General features: G+C 33.9%; 1 protein-coding gene across 1 annotated transcript; it reads left to right on the top strand.

Moving 5' to 3' along the window:
- The first annotated feature begins 2,740 nt into the window (after positions 1-2,740).
- On the top strand, positions 2,741-22,487 carry LOC101899963 (protein late bloomer). Its single transcript, XM_005179636.4, has 5 exons — positions 2,741-3,092; positions 21,396-21,554; positions 21,625-21,780; positions 21,844-22,041; positions 22,111-22,487. The coding sequence occupies exons 1-5, from the start codon at positions 3,033-3,035 to the stop codon at positions 22,180-22,182; spliced, it is 645 nt and encodes a 214-aa protein (XP_005179693.1). The 5' UTR covers positions 2,741-3,032; the 3' UTR covers positions 22,183-22,487.
- The last annotated feature ends 882 nt before the right edge of the window (positions 22,488-23,369 follow it).

The raw sequence follows: 23,369 nt of genomic DNA, 5'->3' as shown, positions 1-23,369 counted from the left end.
TTGATTTTCATTTATTCGCATAAAATTGGAAACAAATGTTCGATTTGAGGTGAAATAATTCGGTCCATTGTAAGGCGGGCTTTTCAATATTTTCCAAAAATTATCACATATCTCATAAAATGTGATATAGCCTTAATCTGGCTCGGTGTAAAATTTATATCATACTTAGGTCAGATACGAAATGTACAATAATGAACTCTTCTTCGGAACTTTCCCCATAAAGAGTCAATAGTTTGAATTATTATAACGCAAGGCTTGGGGTATACATGTGTCGACAAGACCGAATGATACTATTAAACTTGTTATTTCAAATTTTGCCATTTATGTTGGAGGTATTTAATAGAGTTGACCAATATTGTCCATTTTCGCACCTGATGTAAAACTAATGCAAAAAAATGGGAATTTGAAAATTTTGCTCAAAATTTGATGATGTTTTTCTTGTTCTATACGCTGAATTATTTTCTGTGAAAATTTTGACCTTTTGAGGGGGAGTTAGCAGAAGGAGTGAACTGATGTTTCCCATCTCCGAACTCGATCTAAGTTTGACAATAATATTACGATGTAACGAGTTTGGATCATAACGTATAATCCCTTCAAGAGTTATCGTGCGCACCAGCCAGACAAACGGACGGACAAACACCCCTAGATTGACTCCAAATGTCCTGAAACGGATTTGGTTCAAGGGACCTGCATCCGTTTTTATACCCTCATCGAATGGAGGATATATTTACTTTTTTCTTCCGTTCAGACTATTCCATTGAAAAATGTGCTTAAAATTATCAAAATACCGAATATCGGGGGGTACCTTTATATGGTGGCTATACGCTATCGTAGACCTATATAGATAGTTTTCATCTAGGGGGTAGAGTACTCACAAGGAACTCCTTGTGTGAATTTTCAGACAGTTCCGTTGAAAAGTGTGGCTAAAATTATCAAAATACCGAATATCGGGAGGTGCTGTTATATGGAAGTATACGATATCGTGGACCTATATAGACAATTCTCTTTCAGGTGCTCACAATTCTCAGTAAATTGCTCATAAAAAACTCCTTTCAATTTCACGCTGATCAAGAATATACTACTGCAAAAAAAAATATTATTTCGATGAGTTACAAACGGAATGACGGAATGACTATGTATGGTGGAGGGTATAAAAACACCTTTGTCTTATATAGATTTTTCAACGGAATTATCTCAAAATCGGTATTTTGGCTTCGCCATAATCCTTCTCTGCTAAATAATTGGCAATACTCGCTTACCCTCTAATTTTTTACCCGTTATTCGATGTTTTGATAGTTTTGTAGGCAACGAAATGTTTTCACATTTTGCAAGTTTCTTCCAAATGGTAGAGGGTATTAAGAGTTCGGTCTGGTCGTACTTTCTTGCTTTTTATTGATTTAATTTATGTTTTATATTGCGACCTCTATATAGATTTTACCAAAATGACGTACATCGTTAAATAGATTAAGAATTTTATGCTAGACATGAATATACATATATGTATCGAAAAATATTTCAAGGTGTTGCGAAGGAATGAGAAAGCCACATAACACCCATTTTATGGTGGAGGGAGTAAAACGCGCTTCTTTTCAAGAGGGGGTAAGATTTTTGCCACATTTGGTAACACGTTGTACCAACGAGGCATTTATTTGAACAAACAAATGATGACGTCTATCTTGGCGAAGAGAATCAACGTGAATTCGGTCGATGTTCGGTAAAATCGCAAACTGGACCGGACGGCTCATGGAGAAGATGATATTGAAATCATAAAAAAATGTTTTAAATTTAAGACCTAGACAAAGATAAAAATGTAAATATATTTGTCGAGATTGAGGCCACAAATCTGTTTATCCATAGATCCAGTAGATGTTGTAGCCAAACAAGTTCCAAAATCGACACGCTGACATCAAATATTACAACCAAAAGAACCAAACGAGAAACAATTTGTTTTTATTGTTTTTCCATGTTGTTTCGTTTCCGCAAATGTTGTTTTCTTTTCAGAGATTATCATTTTTGTGGTTGGTTTAACGATCGGAACACATTTTCTATTCTTTATATATTCGGAGCCAGCAACAAGTTCCGAAATTGATTTTCAATTCAAATTCAAATTGGGGGAGACAATGTGTTGGTATGTTTGCTGTGTTTGTTTTGTAAACGCTCTAATAACTCCCCCCAACAAGAACAACATCGACGAGATCCATTTGTTGGCTGGCGTTCAAGTATTCTACAGATTGTAGCTTTGCGCTCTGCCATGGATTTCTAATTCGTTAACAACCCACCAACAACAACACCAACCACCAGTGGCATCAGAACTGGCAGCTGTTGCTGTGAACTCGCTCGCTCGTTCGCTCACTCACTTGCGGTGTTTACAGATTTCAGTTTTGGGCGAGAGAGTTAAACAAAATTGGGCACCGACCGTTTGAACTGGAAGCGTTCGTCCGTTCGTCGTCTGTCATCTTTGCGAGTATGTTAATGTGGCTGAGAACATCGCCCGGTCACATATCCCCTACCCATCCATCCATCTAACCGAGTGAACACTTATGTATGTTTGTAGGTAGGTATGTCGGTTCTACTGAGCGTTCAAAGCTTTCAATTGCCAGTGTGCTGTTGTTGTTGTTTGTGTACTATTGTTTTCTGTTTACATTCTGTTTATTTTGTTTCTGTTTTTTTTTTCGCTTTGCTCTTCCATCTCCGGCTGTGTGTTTTCGCAGAGCAAATGCAAATATTAACAACGTTTGTGTTTTGTTGTTTAGTTCATTCGCGGCCGTGGCCCTTGACAGTTGTCTATTTTCTCGTTTTTGCCGTCACACAGCGTTACGTTGCGTTCTTTCGCGCCTTTCGTTCGTGATTTCATTGAGTGTTTGAAACATCGCGGCATTACAAAAGAAGTTTCGACATAAAAGTTCGTGTTGTGCGTTTCGAACACCGGAGAACACAGCTAATTTGTTTAATTATTCCGTCGAATAATTACTCAAAAATTTAAATTTTGAATACCCTCAAACCAAACACACGAAACTCCGAACCAAAGAATCATGGGTTGTGCAACCAGAACCATCAAATGTGTCCTGCTAATATTCAACACGCTATGGGCCGTAAGTTTCTATTTTCGATTGTCGTTGTTGTTGCTTTCCATCTGTGGTTGGGGAATAGACCTACTAGTAACTACCTTGAAACGATCTACTTTACAATCCTCAACTTTGATTTGGAATTTGCAAACCAGTTTGAACTTTCTCTCGTCAGTTTTTGTGGTTTTTTACAAATACCTTTGCCGTGGAATTTCCATTTCCCTTCTAGGGTTTCTATGCTAATGACAATGACAATAATGACAAATGATGTTACCGGTGATGACGATGAAGATAATGATGACCGCCGTCATGATGACGGTGATGATGTAGTTGGTGTTGACGTCGTCTCTGCCCACAGTTTGATATCAAATGTTCCCAACAACACTACCCAGCGTGTTTGGCTACTGGTTTAAACATGTCTTGTGTATCACCTTGGAGAATGATATCATCTCAGGCTAGCTCAAGTCGCTTTAGCATACATATTTGAAGAGCGTGTTGTGCGTGTTAAGTCACCGAGTTTGTTCTATTACGTTATAATAATCGCACGATTGTATCTGTGTTCATCTGCTAGCAGCAACAAATGTGGAGATTGATTGCCTGCCTATGACCTCCGACTTCCACACCCCGTTCCTAACTCGAACATGTGTTAGAACATAACCAACAGTGTTTAAAATTACAAAATTAGACGTTGAATGAAAACAAGATTTCGGTTAGTGTTGACATTTTATACCCCACAACACTATGTGTTGGACGTATTATTAGTTTGGGCCAAACAGTTTGTAACACCTCGAAATATTGGTCCTGGACATAGGATGTTACATATGGATCTTCTTATCTCGCCTAGCTGAGTCGATCTAGATATGTGTAACCGCTGGTTCGTCTGTTTAAATTGTTGGAACGGAATGTTGTTCATGGGAATAAAGTTTAGGGCTGGGCAGCAGCCTACCAATTTGGATGGTTAGAGGGTGAAATGGACCACAATTTTTGTGAACAAAAACACAAAAATTCCCATCTCTACCATTTCCATCTATTATAGCTACATATGAAATTTCAAAGTAAAAATCCAAGTTGACAAATCTAGTAATATTATCTTCGATCTAACTGGCCAAATCCTATATTATTTGCAATCAACAAATCTAAAAAAAATAATAATTAGAAATTACACACATCAAGATTTAAGTAGTCACCAAATCGATCCAAGAAATTTGGAGTTCATCAGGGAGTCATTTATTGAAAGTAGTTCTATATGATACGCTGATTTCACCTATTCATTTACTCTTCTCTATTCTGCGAAATACAAAAATTTCAGCCAAATCGATTGGAAACCAGTAAAGACAGTCCTAAAGTCGGGCGGGCCGACTTTATGATACCCTACACCACTTTGCAAATTTAGTAGAGCTCCACATTACAATTAAAAGTTTTTATGGGAGAAATCAATCATACACGCTATGATTATAATTTAAAGGACTAAATATGCAGAAGCATTTGTATCTTTTAAATTCGGACTTGTATTGCCCATTTGGTGCACAATTAATTTGAAATCGGCAAAATACATATATGGGAGCTATATTCAAATCTGAACCGATCTCGATAAAATTTGGCAAAGATATTTCTGATCTGTATTTGATATATTTCCCTGAATATCGTTGTTACGGAGTGCATATTACGGCTGTGGGTAACAAATATAAAAAATCGGATGAACAGTATATATGGGAGCTATAGCTATATCTGGACCGATCCTCACCAAATTTGACATACTTGCTTCTAGACTCAATTCGGTCGTAAGTGCCCATTTGGGCAAATATTAGACGTTTGGTGCACAATAAAAGGTAAATAGGACGAAGTTATATATGGTAGGTATATTCAAATCTGAACCGATCTCGATAAAACTTGGCAAAGATATTTCTGAGCTGTATTTGATGCATTTCTCCAAATATTGTTGTTACAGAGTGCATATTACGGCTGCGGAGGACAGAAATAACAATATATATATATATATATATATATATATATATATATATATTGTCAAGGACTAAAAATATTTTTGGTTAAGAATCTGACATTTTTTCATGGTTTTGATCTACAAACCTAGTGCTTCCAAATTATCTTGGAATTTTCACAATTTTCAGAAACGTTATTAGACAGTGAAGTTAGAAAATTAGCAGCGAAGTTCTTCATTTGTCGAAAATATTTTTTTTATAAAACAAATTAATTATTTTTTCTTGGTACATATTATGTTTAGAGACTCACAATGAAATTCTATAGCGAAAAAATCTTTCTTTGACAGTTTACCCAAAATGCGAATTAAAAAGGGAGATTTTGACTTTGTTATAATTTTTCATTTTTTTTTTGTATTAATTGAACCGTTTTGGAGGAGGTACGAGAAAGAGTGATCCGTTCCATCCTATCTTCATGTCAGATCTAAAGCTGGTGAAATATTAATATAGGCGAATTTCTTTCATATTTTATAAGATTTAAACCTTAATGGATGAAGGAGGAGGAGAAGGAGTTGATCAACTTTGTGAACTCGATTTAAGTTTGAAAATTAAATTACAATATGCCAAGTTTGGAGGAATTTACTGTCCACTCAGAATTTAAAGTGTGCATAAGATTAGATCGACTCCAAATGTCCTGAAATGGATTTCGTCTAAAGAGAACAAGGGCCCGTTATTCGAAAAGACTCATTTTGGCGGTATCAAATGGTATACATTCAATGTTGTCATGAAGGTAGCCTAAGGGTACAAATATTAGTTAGTAGTATCCAATTTTTTTGAAACTTTTCAAATAATAATATTTATATCACACTTAGATCAGGTGCATAATCGACAACTCCGCAAATATCAATAAGAGATTTGGGGTTAAATTGAATTACAGCGGTTCACTTCTTCTAGTACCTTTCCCACAAATGTTCAAGATTTTCGAAAAAAAAGTGAGAAAGAAGTGAATAGCCGACATAGTTTAAACGTCATTCACTGTAATACTTGTATCACAATTTTGCACTCCTTTTCCACAAAATGGCAACATTTTGAATGGAAATCCAATTTATGGGCTTCGTCAAATTAATTACATCTACTCCAACATTCTCGTATTTTTTTTTTTTGATTTGGTCAAACCAGAATCCAAGATACCACACACCTATGCTATACCGTGGTACGGGGTATTACATCTGTGTGTTTTAGTTCCTCTTGTAAGTTGATTTATGCAAGTTCGTCTGTCCATGTATATTAGTAAACAGGATTTATTGTTTGGCCCATGGATAAAAACTGAAATGAAATTGGCGTAAACTGGTTTATATTCGGTTATAGCTCTCATCGATTTCACCTTTATTTAAAAATTAAATAGATTTTGGTACATACTATCCAATTCAGGGTAGGAGAAGGTTAATAAAATTTTCAGATATAGCCATACATATATTCTCAAAGCTGTCTCTAGAGCTTAGAAATACCTTTGCCAAACTTTGTACAAATCGGTTTAGATATAGTTATAGCTCCCATATATACTTCATCAGAAATTGATATAAATGACATATAAACTGTGCTACGTCTGTCTAATTAGGTTAGTTTTTATATTTAAGTCTTAACAAAGTTATAAAATGCACTCTTTAGCAATGATATTTGTTAGGAGAAGTCATCATGGTAGACTTTGTAGTCTCCTTACCACCCAAGCCTAAGTGATTGTCTGTCCAAAAATATTATAAAGAGCAAAAATTTAATAACGCTTCAGACAAGCTTTTTTGAAGAGCATCCTGAAACGTAATGTTTAATTTATATTCATTTATTTATTTATTATTATTATTATTGTTATTATAATTATTATTATTATTATTATTATTATTATTATTATTATTATTATTATTATTATTATTATTATTATTATTATTATTTATTTATTTATTTATTTATTTTTCTTTTTTTTTTAAAGAAATTCAGGCTTTTCTGTCTACTTATTTTCATAAAAGTAGTCAGACATACTGCAATAGCATTTGAATGATATTATTCAATTTTATGGCTCTCTAGAGTCAAAGTAATAAGAACTCGTAAAAGTATAATTAATTTAAAACGTGTAAAAATAAATCTCTCAAACAATACTATGTTAATTACAACTACTTCAACCTATAATAGGTCTTACCTAATAATTAGTTTAAATTGGATGCTATTACATGGCAAGTTATGATTTTGATAAAACAATTTAATTAAAAATTAATTGTGATTGTGTGCATATAATGTAATTTTAATAAAAGATTGCATAAAAAATATCTAACATATCTATTAAAAATTAATTCGATTAAAATTTATTAAAATAATTTTTATTCGAATTCCAAACACTGTGCCTGTCTGCCCTCTTGTGGAATTCTAATTGATGTCATAGACAATATCTGTCACTTTATTACCCAGGTCAGGGTGTTTCATTAAATTAGACTGTTTGCCAACTGTCAATAAATCAGCGATGCTATGCGTTTTTTTTTTTTTTTTTTTGCTCTAATGTAATTGAATATGAATGTGAACAATAATCCTAGCCGCAGAAAGAAAAGTACAAACTCTACTAGGGATGATGAAGACCAAAAAAAAAAAAATAATAATAATAAAAACAATAATAATATATAAACGCAAAAAAGGAGTGGTTGCGCTAGTCTCGTGTAAGTTGTAGCAAAAGTGAGAAATGAATTATTTCATAGAAATTATTACATGTTATTATTCAATTAGAGGAAATAGTTTTAGCACGAAAGAACGTTTAGCACATATAAGTAACGATTACAAAATTATAACACACATGCAAATTTTATTTCCGCAAGTAGGTCTAGAAAGGAGTGGGCTAAATGGGGACATGGATTTTTTAAAATACTTAGTAATGCTGCTAATATTGCGATTTTTACGATACAAGGCGTCCCTTTAGAACATTTAAACAATATTTCCACTAATTCGAATAATTTCTTAAATTCTTCTTTTTTAAATGTTATTATTATTATTATTATTATTACTATTATTATTATTATTATTATTATTATTATTATTATTATTATTATTATTATTATTGTTATACCCTACAACACTATGTGTTGGGGGTATTATAAGTTTGATTGGGCCAAAAATTATGTAACACCTCGAAATATTGGTTTCCCACATAGGAAAGTATATATGGATCTTCCTAGCTCGCCGAGCTGAGTCGATCTAGCTATGTATGTCCGTCCGTCCGTCTGTCCGTCTGTCCATGTTAATTTGTAATCACTCTACAGGTCGCAATTATGGCCCGATCTTCACGAAATTTAGAATGGAGGTGGGTCTGGGGTCAGAATAGAACCCTATTTCTTTTGGAGATGATCGCTAAATGTTTAGGGGTTGAAATGGACCAAATACTGAAAAATTTCCTGATTTTGCAGTTGCTCTACTGGTCGCAATTATAGACCAATCGGAATTTCGCATGTAGCTAGAGTTTAGGGCGGGGAAGAAGCCTACCAATTTGGGTGGTCATCGGATAATATTTAGCGGGTAAAATAGACCATATATTTTGTGTTGAAAAAATTCAAAAATTTTCATTAAACCGCGAATATTTTAAATCCCGGCGAAATCACAAAGCCATGACAAGGTTACTTCTGATCTTTACATTGATATTAACATCCAACAAAACGGATATATAGCAAAATATGTGCGATATATACGTTTATCAAAGAAGATATGCTTGAAAAATCTCTTATATGTCGAGAACGGCTGAACTGATTTCCACAGTTCTCATTAATTCAGAATGGCCTCTTGACAGGAAAGTAAAAACGTCTAAAAAAATCGCATAAAAATATCTCTTTAAAGATGAAAATATTGATTTTGTAAAATTTTCTCATATTTTTTCAATTTTGTCATTTTTTTGGCATATTTTCATTTTGAATTAAACATTTGGTAATATTTCTACAGCTAACAAAACTAAGTAGTTAGGATATCAGGATATCATATACAGATCGCATTTATGGCCCGATCCTAACGAAATTTTGCATGGGATCAGATGAGGGTCAGAATAGAAGCCTACTCTTTTTGGAGATGATCGCCATATATTTAGGGGTTGAAATGGACCAAAAAACTGCAAAATTGTCAGCAGGTCGTAATTATCGCCCGACCCTCACGCACATTTGAATGGGGGTTACCGGACATTGCAAGAGCCAAGCAGTTTTGGATGGTCATCCAAAAATATTCAATGTACGAAATGTCCATTCCAGTGACTTTTTGGAGAATTCACAAATACAGGAAAGACGCACTTCTGACTATTTCGTTAACGCTGATTTCGTTGAAGGATATAGTCAAATGTCTGTATCTCATATAGATGCGTTTCAGTCAAAAACCAATAATAAATGTTAATCTTTTGCCACTTCTGAGAGATTATAGGTCTTTGGGAAACATTGGTTCCAGATCTAGGAAGACCATTTAAGTGCAACATCTACCAATAAATTGGAAATGAGCAAATTAGTTTAAGTTGCTTCTTATTCGAAAATTAGAGAACGGAACCTGATGGTTTTCTTTTATAATTTGTCACAATATCTTGTGGAATTCTTTCGAGTATCTCGCCTATATAAACTGTATCGTTTATTATAGTGTTGTAGGGTATTTAACGGTCGGCCCCGCTCGACTGTAGCCTTTGCTTACTTGTTATTATTATTAGTATTATTATTATTATTATTATTATTATTATAATTATTATTATTATTATTATTATTATTATTATTATTATTATTATTATTATTATTATAATTATTATTATTATTATTATTATTATTATTATTATTATTATTATTATTATTATTATTAATATTATTATTATTATTATTATTATTATTATTAATACTATTTTTTAAGCTAACTATCAAAAAGTGGGTCGGTTTTTTTCTGGCTCCTTTTTTAAGCATTTGTTACATTTGGCATTAGGATTTTTTTTGTCAAAAAATTAGCTACAAACTTTCATTTATTCATATTGCTCTTTCTAAAACTAGACCTCTTATTTTATTGTGCAATTTTTGAAATACTAGGTCTCGACCCTGTTTCTTAAACCCTAAAATACTAACCTGGACCTACTTTGATCATTTCAAATGTCAAATTTTAGATTCAGCGACGAAATACCTAAATATTGTTTTGTGCGCGGACCGGACTACAAAATTTTCGTGGGCGTATGTGGGCTATACGATATCGTGGACGTATATACACATTTTTCAGATGCTCATGTGCTTAGAAAGAACTTCTAGTATGTAGTGTTAGACTATTCCATTGAAAATGTAGTTAAAATCATCAAAATACCAATTATAGGGAGGTACCGTTATATGGGGGATGTACAATATCGTAGACCTATGTAGACAATACACTTCCAGGGGGTAAAGTACTCAGAAGCTATATTGTGTGTAGAAATCAGGAAGAATCATTATATAAGGGCTATACCTAATTTGGGTAGGATTTATACCATTTCGATTGCAAAATAACTTAGGAGTTAATTTCTTAATCAAAATAACGATCTCCGTTTGAATTTCATTAGCCGGACATTGAAGTTGTTGCTCATTTAGAATTTACATATTTTACGGGTTCTTCTAAGTATATTTCGATGTGTTATAAATAAAACAAGTACAAAAGCTGTAGGTTCGGCCGGGCTGAACTTTGAATACCCTCCACCATTTGGAATGAATTTGGCAATTTTTAAAAAAATTAATTCCGTTAAAAGTTCTGTTAAAATCTTAAAAATACCAATGTAGCCCTCATATTAGGGTCTAAACGACGGCGTGGACTTGCACAGGCAACTTTTGTCGTAAGCAATTACAATATTCAAATGCGAAACTTGAAAAAAATCGGTGAATAATGTAGCTTAAATCATCAATATAAGGAAGTACTATTATATGGGGGCTATACCAAAATATGGATGCGCATATACAATTTTCTGTCTTAGGCTGTAGTATCCATTACGAACTTCAAATACCAAATTTGAAAAAATGCTGGTGAATAATGTCGCAAAAATCATCAAAATACCGAATATCGGAAGGTACCGTTATATGGGGGCTATACCAAAACATGGTCCTACGTGGTCCTTTTTCAATACCAAAAGTCCTGCAGACATAGAGTGATTTCCACAGACGGACAGAAGGACAGACATCGCTAAATCGACATAGAATTGTATGCTGATCAAGAATATATATTCTTTGCGGGGTTTAAAATGTATATTTCGAGGTGCTACAAACTATATATATATATATATATATATATATATATATATATATATATATATATATATATATATATATATATATATATATATATATATATATATATATATATATATATATATATATATATATATTTTCATTCACTTTCAAGAAAATAAAAATACAAAAATAATTTTGAACGAAAAATAATATGTGTAAAACTAAAATGACCCAATTTTTGCTTGGTCAAAACTAAAACAACTTTTAATTTTTTATTTTAAAATAATTAAATTTTGGCTAGTAGTCGACAGCATAACCATTATTTTTGATAGCAGCTGCACACCTGCGAGGCATTGAATCTATAACACGCTCAATTGTATCCTTGCGTGTGCTTTCCCAGGCACCCCGAATTCTTTAGAAATTTCCGAATCTCTTTGATCTTCCTATCTACGATACTCCAAAGGTTTTCTAAGGAGTTTAGGTCAGGTGATTGTGCCGGCCATAACAAAACATGAATTTTTGACTCCCGCAACCAATATTTGACAACTTTTGATACAAGTTTGGGATCGTTGTCATGCTGAAACACCCAAATCAGCCGAATATTTTACTCAGCGTAAGGGAACAACGTGATGTCCAACACATCTTTGTAAACAAACCGATCCACAACTTCCTTTATTTTATGGATAGGCCCAAGTCCATAGAAAGAAAAACAGCGCCACGCCATTTTTGACCCTTCCTCATGCTTCACTGTACATTTGCAACACTGCGGCTTGAGTCCTTCATTTTTTGGTCTTCTCACCGTAAAATTTTTCACATCTGAGCCTTTAATATTAAACGTAGACTCATCCCAGAAATAATGTTTTTTTCCATTGAGCTTGATTCCACTTAATATTATCGTTTCCGAAAGCCATTTTGATTTTTTCAGATATAAATGGTTTTTTGATGTCTTACGGGCATGCAGACCAGCTGCCACTACTCGTATACGCACTGATCTCGAGCTTATATTCAATGATTGCTCTCTCACCAATCCAGTTGAACTCTTAAATAGTTGTTTTTTATTTCTCAAACAATTTGTGGATCAGTACGGGCTGAAGTTCTTCACGGCCTTCATCCGTTATGGACTGTTGCTACTGATCCAGTTTCAAAAAACTGACTTAGTATACAGAAATAATTATGAAATTACATAAATATTTATGAAATATTTCTCGGAAAACATTTTCTGTGATATGTTGTTTTGATAGTCACTGATAATTTGCGGTTTTATTCAGGTACTATATTTGCTTCTAGCCATTTTTAAAAATTTTTTGGGCAGTACTTAAAAAAAAAAACGAAAAGAAAAACACATACTGTTGTAAAAAACTTCTCAAAAAGAATTTATGACAAGCGAAATTGTCGAAGGAAGCAAAAAGCGATAAATATCACAGTAAAAACAACTGAAATTGCAGCGGTTATATGAATGTACAACAGAGTTGAGTTTGTTTTGTCCAAGCCAAAATCGGGATAATTGACTTTACCAAACATTATTTTTTATATAAAAATGAATTTTGGTTTTATGTTTTAGGTTTTTAAAAAGTGAATAAAGTACCTAATTTAAAACAAGAAAAACTTTCTAATTTTCTTAATTTTTGAAAAAGTTACAGAGCATTCATTCTCCTTGTAATTTCAGTTGCTTTAGTTTTGGCCACCAGTGTATATAAAATAAAAACAATAAAAATATAAAAATTGAACCTAGTGTCTTACCGAAATTAGTGCGAACATCCAGTATATGGAGATCACCGATACATTTTAGGGGATGTGAATAAGAATAAAAACTTTACTAATCAAATTCCAAGCTGCTATAATTTGTATTGGACAACTTTGACCCATGGCTTTTCGTAGCTTTCTTCTGGGATCTCAAAATTTACAATTAAAAGTTGTGTAAAAAAATGTGAATCACCAGTTTAATAGTTTAATTATAATTATTTATTTAGATTTCTAAATTTAATTTTGTGGCGACTAGACTTCACATTAAAAGTTAAAGTTAAAATTTTATATTATAGATGAGATTATGCCTTGTATCCCAGGGCCTGTATTTTATAACTCAATAAGACGCTATGATTAATTCATTATTAAAATTCAACGTTTTATGTCTGGCAAACTTTTGCTAGTCTTTTTATAACAGCAATTTTGAAATAGTTTCTAATCGAATATTGTATTTCCTTAAACATGTTATTTCGTATACAAAATGTTGCCCAAAAACTGTTTGGAATTCTATTCAACAAAATACGATGACGCCAATGACACATACACATGTGCCGACAAACCTCAAACCCAACATACATATAGCCATGTTTTCCCACCAAAACGAAACGAACCAAACCACCACTCTTTTTAATGAGTACTCTTCTTGTAAGGCACTTGAAATGCTCAATTTTCAAATCAAAATATGTCTTAATTGCCGCATTTTCTTTTTGTTTTTGGGTGCTCTTTGGATTCACTTCGTGTTTCTGGGCATATTTTTAGTTTATGGGTGCGTAGGAAAACATAATTTTCGAAAAATGAAATTAAAGTGTTTTCCTCGTAACTGTGCCTGCTGTGTTTGCTTGTGTGTTCGCCATTGAGTTCATATTTTATGGCATAGTTTTCGTTGTTGTTGAAAATAATGGAAAACTGGCCATAACCATAATGAAATAGAAACAATGCAGACGTGGGTGCTGAACTTAATATTTATGTAGCTAGAGTCTAGTGAATATCTGTGGAGAGAAAACAAACTCGTAGACATTTGTTTACTACACCACTTTGGCATCGAACCTCGTTTAAGTTTTTTTTGTGATTATTAAGCGATTCAAAATACATAAATGGCATTTGATTAATTTCACTCCATAATGAGATCGGCCCCCTTTTTTAGCATTTGTTTATTTTCATTTGTTTTTCGCAAGCATGCCAATCACATTGAGCGTTGGATGGAAAGGCATTTAATGCGTCTGCCAGCAATGCCAAATAGTAGCTGTAATAGCGGTGACGATTGTTTGCTGTTGCTTTATCAAAATCCAATTAATATTTCAATCAAACGTTAATGTCGTGCGATCTTGAAATATCTATGCATTCGTTTGGATAATACTGAATACTGAGCTCAATATTTAGCACGGCCGTACGCTGTATAACGTGGCGAAGAGGGGGAGCAAAATCATCGCTGCTGTATCATTAAGAAACGTTATAGTGTAGTAATAAGATTTGCTCTAATATTCTCATGAAAAAATCACAATGCTAACAAATTATGTAAATCACATAGCTGTATTTGGAATATTCGGTAGTATATCGGAATCTCTGTAAAATTAAGTTTATATTTTGCTCTACAATGACATATTTATATATACTCATGAATGAAGTCGAAAAGGTGATCTCAATACAATTACACTTGGTCTACCTGATATGTATTTTTGTAACAAAATACAGCTCGCAATAATTGGCCGATTAAGATTATTACACAGTTTTGCCAAATGACGAACTTCTTGAAATTTGTGATGATCGGTCCAGATTTAGAAATAGCTCTCATATACAGGGTGAGATAAAAAAACTGTAACAAAACCAAATGCCATAATTTTTACATTTTTTTAATTTTATTGAATGAAAGAAAAAAGTTTAGGTTTGTTCGAATTGTTCACCTTTGGCATGATGGCCTTCAAACGGTCAATGAAACCTTTACACACTGCCCGAATGTTGCTCTGTGGTACTTTGGTCCATTCGCGGCGAAGCGTTTGCTTGAGGTGATCGACACTTTGGAATTTTTTAGTGCCAACCTTGCTTTCCAAAATACTCCAGACACAATAGTCCAACGGATTGGTATCCGGAGATTTTGGTATCCAAGGTCTGCGGCCAAAATGTTTGGGTGCCCAAGGCTTTAATACTCCCTCAAGAATATTTTCGCGATAATTTTCACCGTTTATTCTGATGCCACGGTCGATTAATACGAGCGGAGAGCTACCATCGGCCGTTATGGCGGCCCACACCATCACCATGGCCGGCACTTGAGTTCTGGTGGCCAACCGAAGTTGCACATTTTCAGCTGACCTCTTTGGCAAGTAAACACGATCAGTTGGTTTGTTTACAAACTGCTGGATAACGAATGTTTTCTCATCGGAGAAGCTAAATTCGGCATTTCAGCACTTTCGGCCAAGCGAAGCAACTCTTTAGCTCTTTTGAGTCTATTTTCTTTCTACTGCGGTATAAGTTCTTGCACCATTTGAAATTTCAATGGCCTTACCCCGAGCTCATTTTTTAATATTTGCCGAATGGAATATTGCGATATGTTCAGCTCAGGAGCCATTTTTCGGCCACTGCGACGGGAGTTTCGATTAAATCGCTTCTTTACTTTTCGAACCATTTCTGCTGAAGTTGCTTCTTCCGTCCACTTCCTAGACGTCGGGCTACGCTACCAGTATCACGATAACGAGCAATGGTACGAGACACAAAAGATTTATTCACATTTAAATGCTGGAGTGCTCTAACTAGCCACTTATGGTTTTCCAGCCAAATATAAAGAAATCACACTATCACGTTTGAATTCCCTCACGATTACCTTTTTTCCTGGAAAATTCTCACCAAAATACTTTTGTACGCTTGTAACCAATATAATAAGCTGTCACTGGAATAATTTCAACAGCTGTCAGGCGAGTGGCTTAGAAGTGACAGCAGTCTGAAGTTGGTTGCAGTTTCTTTTTTCATCTCACCCTGTATTTTTATTTTAAGTAAAATACAGGTCGCAATAATTGGCCTATTAAGATTATTACACAGCTTAGCCAAAGGACGAACTTCTTGACATTTGTAATAATCGGTCTAGATTTAGATATAGCTCTCATATATATCTTCATTCGATTTTACGTTTTCTTTTTTGCCATATGCGACCGAAGCATAGCATATTTCAACAGTGAAATGACATTGAAAGCTCAATAAATCCTTGCTCATCCTTACATTTTGCATGTAAACATAGTTGTCCCACTGAAGTTCATTCTATAGTTTGTGGAAAATGAATCGCCAAAACTGTCTGACGCGTGTCAATTCGTTTCGTTTTTAATGAATGATAAGTTATGACATAACAAAGTTATTCAGATTTCATGCAAAATTTTATATTTAAGAATGTTTGAAATGCTTCAATCCAATTTTTTACAACAAAAAGAAAAAAACACCTTAAAATATAGAAAAACATTTATGAAAAAATAATTTGTTTAATTAAAGGGTGTTCCAATTAGAACGTAATTTTTAAATTTGGCGCCATTCGAAGTATCACGCGAATATGCCGGCGACGACTCAAGCCATATAAGAGCAAATTGGACGCTTCATGAACAAATGCGGCAGCATTTAGGCAATACGGACATTGAAAGTTTCATTAAAAGATCGCGTGTCTACCAGCATAGCCGCGTCAGCCATGAGCACAATATCTTGTTCTATAAATAACCTCATTCTATCTACTTTACGATGAAATAAAATATCATGATTTTTTAAAATATCTTTCCGAACCGATATCTATAAAATTTGGAGGATGTATATCTGAGCAGTATCTGATATCTGGAACCAAATAGAATTGTTGGGGAGTGCATATTACGAATGTGAGGGACTTAAACATCAAATCAGATTAAACATATATGTGGGAGCTATAGCTATTTCGGAACCGATTTTCACCAAATTTTAAATACTTTCTTCCGTGATAAATTCCTTCGGATGTGCAAAAATCCATTACATTCGGCCGAATAATACACATATAGTGCACAATAAAGTTTAAATCAGATAAAAATATATATGAGATAGAACCCACTAAATATCTTCTGGGATAAGATTACTGGACTTAACTTGGCCATGTGTGCTGAAATTCATTTGATTCGTACTGGTATTACGCATTTGGTGCACAATACTGATGAAATCGGATGACCGATTATCGCCAATTTCAATAGGGCCAATCTATTGATTTGTTGAAATCACCTCAATCAGACAATAAATGCCAGCTGTACTTTGTTTACAAAAATACATTTTGTATGGTAAACATCAATGTGATTGTAGCCCAGACTCCCTCAGATATGGTTAATATTCCTGACATTTTTTGTAACTTTGTCATTCCATGTAACACTTCGAAATATTTGCCGTAGACCAATTGAGTACATATATTCCTGATCATAAAATTCTAAGCCTGTCCCGTTAAAATATAGATCTAGGTTACAATTTTCAATATAATAGATATAAATATGGCACAAATATTTGTAGCACCCCTAAGATATTTGTTGTTAAAAATTGCCCACATTTGGTTATAGATCCCATACAACACTCCCGATTTTCGAAGGTTTTGGTCCAATTTTTTTTTATATTCTGGATTCTTGTGGGGTAGTTTTACTCCCCTCCCCCCATTTTGATTTTTCCAACCTTTTGATTTTCTGTATTTTGAAAATGTTTCGTATAGATTTAGCCCCAAATTAAAGGAACTTGGCCATATATCAATATAACAATTTTACACGTATCACGGGGGAAGAGTATACAAAATTCAACTCAGCCGAAATTAAAGCCGCCTTTACTTGTTCTCTATAGAGTTTCCCTTAAAAACAATTGGACAATGTCTTGCACAATTTTATTTTGTAATAAAAATGTGAATTGTTTTTCTATGCAAAAGGGAATATTCTTCAACTAAAAAGTATAGGAGTGACTCAGTATGAAATGTTCCCATTTACCTTAGAATTATGTAAAATGGTTTTAACTTTAAATCGATTTCAGTGAATTAATAAATATTTATATTACTTGAAAAAATTGCAAATATGATTTACGAATATAGCATATAGTACCGGTGACAGCAATGAAACAGCAGTATGAGTAATATTAATTTCCAACATTTCATGAATCATCCGTTTAATTACAATTAAAAAAACTCTTAACTTAAATAAATTCTAAAGAAATTATATAAGATTCTTTATAATTTTCAATATAAATACCAGAAATTGTAAATAAAAAATAATAGTTAGCGCAGACTAACAAACAGTTGAGTTTTTTCTTTTTAATGACAACCATTTGAAATTGTGTTGGTTGTAGGAGGTGTCTGTGTTTTATGCTAAATATTTGCAGCAGTTCTCTTCCTTTGATGTTTGATGTTCCCATGCTTATGACCGCTGACAACAATGAAAATATGCCACTAGTTTTCAATGCCATTTTTTCAGTAATGATTTAATTGCAAATGACCAAATGCACATCTCATTAGATAATTTTAGGAATCGGTTCGAAATTGCATCATTGTGGACTGAAAAAGACTAATATTGTTGTTGCTGAACAAACATGACTAACATTTGTTGTCGTTAAAATGAAATTAATGTTGTTGTTAATTTAATTTGTATGTTTCTTTTTTTCAACTTAGACAAAAAATGCTTAGCATTTGACTGGACAAATTAAATTGTTTATCATAAATGAAGCACAGATTTAGGAAACTGTAGAGCAACACAAAATTAAGCAACAACATCCTTATTTTCTATAATGAAATATTAAACCATAAATGAAATACTGAACGCAGTTCGTGCAAAAAGTTACAAAAGCAAGAACATATCATCAGTCATGATGGGATGTGATTTTCCCTGTCCTATTAAATTTTCCGGTTTTGTTGTCATAATAATGAACATATGTGTTTAAGTAGGTTATTGTTAGGGAGATAAGAGGTCAGAGTGATAACAGTGTTGAAATAGTTATTGGTTTTGAATATTTTCCCCATAAGATATTACATATATTATAGTAATTACTCCTGCTATGATTTTTTCTAATTATTGTTGCCATTTTAAGTAAGTGAGTGGTCTTGATGGTTTCGACTCTGAAGGTGAATTTTTATTGAATTTAAGTGTTCACCATTTTTGCTCTTCAGGGCAATTGTTATGTCTGTTGATATCACCCCATCTTTCGAACGAATTAAGATAACAGGCTAAAATTTTGCCCATATGTGTGCAGGTTAAGTCAGCCATGTCGGTCCACGTTTACGTATAGCCCCCATATAACGGTAACTCCAGATATTCGGTATTTTGATGGTTTTTGCTACATTACATTTGTCATGGGTACTTCAGACTATGAAAAAAATCATTATGCCGGTCCACGTCCTCCTATAGCTCTCGTATAACGGTTTTTATTTAAGCGGTATTTTTCGGAAATTTTGGAAATTTTTCAATTTCTCCCCATATGGTGTGAGGGTACTTACTAATAGTTCGGTTGGCTTAGCTGCTTTTTAACCTTTTCGGCTATCTTTTATGTTACAGTGTCAATAAGTGGTTAACAATTATTGCCTTAAAAAAACTACATTTTGTTATTATTCAACATTTTTATCTTTTGTGGGGAAGTAGGAGAAGCAGGGGTTCAAATTGTCCATGCCAACTCTAAACCTTAGTCTTACAATGTGTACCCAATGTAGTCCATGATCCCTTATGCTCTAATACAGGTTTAAATATTTGAATGGGCTTATTTTGAGGATATTGGCCTGGGTATGGAGGGTATATTAAGTTTGTCCTTCCATTTTTCCAAATTATATATCTTCTTGATATGCATAAACTGCTATGTCGATTTAGCGATGTCCGTCCGTCAGTGGAAATCACTCTAGCTTACGAACGAATTGAAGTAGGCTGAACAAATTTTACTCAGATGTGTTTTAGGAGGACTGCGGGACATTTGGTATTACGTCCACTTTTTGGTATAGCCCCGATATAACTGCAACGATTTCGTTTTTTAAGTCATAATTTAAACCCAAATTTGAACGAAACCAAAACGCATATACAGGATGAGATGAAAAACCTTCAATCAACCTCATACTGCTGTAATTTCTAAGCCCCTCGACCGAAGGCTGTTAAAATTAGTCAGCAGAAATGGTTCGAAAATTAAAGAAGCGACTTGATCGACACCCGCGTCGTAGTGGCCGAAAATGGGGGGTGTATAAAAGTCTTGGGCACGCAAACATTTTGGCCGCAGACCTTGGACATTCCAACAGGACTCAGCACCATCGCACTCAGGACTCGCCACCCAAGAATGGTTAGAAAATGAGGTTCCTCGCTTCATTTCCAGCTCACGATGCCCACCAAAATCTACAGATACCAATCCGTTGGACTATTTTGTCTGGAGTATTTTGGAAAGCAAGGTTGGCACTAAAAAATACCAAAGTGTCGATCATCTCAAGCAAGCGTTTCGCGGGGAATGAGCCAAAATACCGCAGAGCAACATCCGGGCAGCGTGTGACGGTTTCATTGGCCGTTTGAAGGCCATAATTCGTGCCAAAGGTGAACAATTTGAATAAATCTAAACTTATTCTAAAATTTGATGCTATTTCCGACATTTTTTGCTTTCATTCAATAAGATTTAAAAAACATGTATAAGTTATGGTGTTTGACTTTGTTGCAAACAGCAGACTTCTGGTGCTGAAACGATTAGTCAGGGTCAAAATTTTTAATTGCGATGAGGTTCATAAAATGCAAAATAAATGATTATTATTTCCAAGCTTGGGACATCCCAAAGTTTCTATCAACACAAAATCTGGTATCTCTCCCACAATAGGTTTAAATTTCTCTAGTATAAACAATTTTTTTCTCTTAATGTGAGATTTGATTTGAATATGATATTTATTGGTCTACTCTTTTTAATATCTCCTCCGAAAGGAAGGATAGGGTCAGGTCAAAATATATTTAAATGGGCGTCTATATACTGATGATATACAAAAGGCAGAACCGACAGATACTTTTTAACTTGGGATAAGGTAAATAATTTTCTTTACAAAATTTCGAACCTTGTCGGAGTACTAGAAGAAGTGGACCATTATCGTCCATATCCGAACTCAATCTAAATTTGGTAATAATATAAGGATGTTATGAGAGTTATCGTGCGCACAGACGTCCGCCTGTCTGTTCCTTTCGGAGGAGATATTAAAAAGATTAAAATTGTGCTGAAACAGATTACGTCCGAAGAGACATTGAATCTAAAACCATTATTTTTATTACACACAGTTCTGCCGTATTAAAATATGTAGCAATATGGCAGCAAGGTTTAATGAATATTCTAACTGGTCTACAAGTCAATCCCTTTAATTATGGTGTCGGTCAGTAATATTAAGTCTACATTTATACTTGTTTTCAAGCAATTGTTGAGAAATCGAGTTATTGAGAAACATTTATTAAATTAATCCCTTATTATAATTTCAGATCTTTGGCGTATTATTGCTGTTGTTAGCAGGATTCGGTTGGGATGCGATGCCACAAAATTATGGCATCGGCATTATTGCACTGGGGTGTGTAATTTTGTTGACCTCTCTCTTTGGATGCTTTGGATCGATTCGGGAATCGGCTCGCAGTTTGTGGACGGTAAATTTATATTTCAAAATAATATCGAAAAATATATATTTTCTAATTTCATTTTTTTATCATTATTTAGTATGCCGTAATGCTGCTTATCATTCTGGTCCTAACAGTTGTGTTCATCTGTTTGAATACAAGAGATGTCTTCAAGAACTATGCCATTCAAGAGGTTAATCAGCTGTGGGAACAGGAATTGATCCATCCCGGTGCCATGGACCAAAAACAACTTGTGGTATGTATTTGAGGTGACGTCATTTGGTCTGATTAATTGACTTTCCTCTCATTTGCTTTGCAGTATGAATGCTGTGGCAAAAATGGACCCGACGACTATTTGCTTGCCGGTCGTATCACACCATCAAGTTGTTGCAAGGACAGTAACTGTATCAACCCATTGAACATCCACATCAATGGTTGTTTGTCGAAAATCGAAGAAGCCTTCTCCAATGAAGCGTTGACATCTCAAATTTCGGAATGGGTATTACTGGGTCTGAATGTGAGTACAATTAAATATACTTTTCGTTTCAATTTTTTTAACCTATTGCACTTTTCCGTTTGCTTGCAGGCTGTTGTTCTACTCATGTCCATTATGTTGGCCATTCACTACACCAACCAAAGGCGGCGTTTCAATTACTAATTGTTGGTCGAGAACAGTTTTGCTGTTAAAAGTGGGAAAAAATTGACGAAGAGAACTCACCACTACCTCCAAGCTAAATAATTGAAGTCACGTGTACCTTTAAAATACTGATTACAAATTCTTTAAGATAGACAAAACACATTTTTGTATTTGTTATAATGTAGGATATTTTTAACATACAACTTAACATATTTTTTTATTAATTCGATTTTACATAAATATACAATATATGTATTGTTTTTAAACTATATACATACAAAGATTCGAATAAAATATTTAAGAGATGATCATGTTTACAACTAAAATGACATGTAAAGCCTATATAATTATACACAACAACACTATGTGTTGGGGGTATTATAAGTTTGATTGGCCCAAAAATTATGTTACACCTTCATAGGAAAGTATATATGGATCTTCCTATCTCGCCGAGCTGAGTCGATCTAGCTATGTATGTCCGTCCGTCCGTCTGTCCATGTTAATTTGTAATCGCTCTGCAGGTCGCAATTATGGCCCGATCTTCACGAAATTTAGAATGTAGGTTGGACTAGAGCCAGAATAGAATCCAATCGACGCGGAAGTTAGCATGCGGCTAGAAATTAGGGCTGGGCAGAATCCTTCCAATTTTGATGGTCATCGGTGAAATAGACCATAACATATAAAAATAAAAGTAGAATTTTCCATTAAACCGCGAATATTTTATAATCCCGACGAAATCAACAATAGACGAACAGGTCGATTCTGACCGTTACGTAGATGCCGATAATAAATATATCGGATATATATAGCGAAATATATACAATGTGTATTTACAAAGGAAGCTTGAATGCTTATATCTCAAAGATGGCTGGACCGATTTTGACAAATTTTGTCAATTCAGAATGCCCTCTTGGCATAAAAGAATCAAATGTAAAAAAAAAACGCACAAAAAATTACAATAATGATGTTAATATAGATTTTGTAGTATTTTGTGACATTTTTCATATTTTTTATCGCATGCGATAAAATACTTATAGTATTGAAGTGAATATTTTTAAATATTTTTTCAGATTTAAACACAGGTTGGGGTTATTATATACAGATTGCAGTTATTGTCCGATTCTCACGAAAATTTTCACAAGGATAGGGTTAGGTTCAGAAGGGCTAAGCCTATTCTTTTCAAAGATGTCCGCAATATATTTAAGAGT

This window comes from Musca domestica, unplaced genomic scaffold (assembly GCF_030504385.1).
Source record: "Musca domestica strain aabys unplaced genomic scaffold, Musca_domestica.polishedcontigs.V.1.1 10, whole genome shotgun sequence".
Taxonomy (NCBI): domain Eukaryota; kingdom Metazoa; phylum Arthropoda; class Insecta; order Diptera; family Muscidae; genus Musca; species Musca domestica.
The sequence above is the reverse complement of the archived record's forward strand: the minus strand, read 5'-3'. Positions and strand labels throughout refer to the sequence as shown.

Excerpts from the sequence above, each read along its gene's own strand:
- LOC101899963 (XM_005179636.4), top strand. The coding sequence starts at position 3,033 with ATGGGTTGTGCAACCAGAACCATCAAATGTGTCCTGCTAATATTCAAC. Across the intron at positions 21,781-21,843 it reads TGGACCAAAAACAACTTGTG|TATGAATGCTGTGGCAAAAA; the intron begins GTATGTATTTGA and ends TTTGCTTTGCAG. Across the intron at positions 22,042-22,110 it reads GGGTATTACTGGGTCTGAAT|GCTGTTGTTCTACTCATGTC; the intron begins GTGAGTACAATT and ends GTTTGCTTGCAG.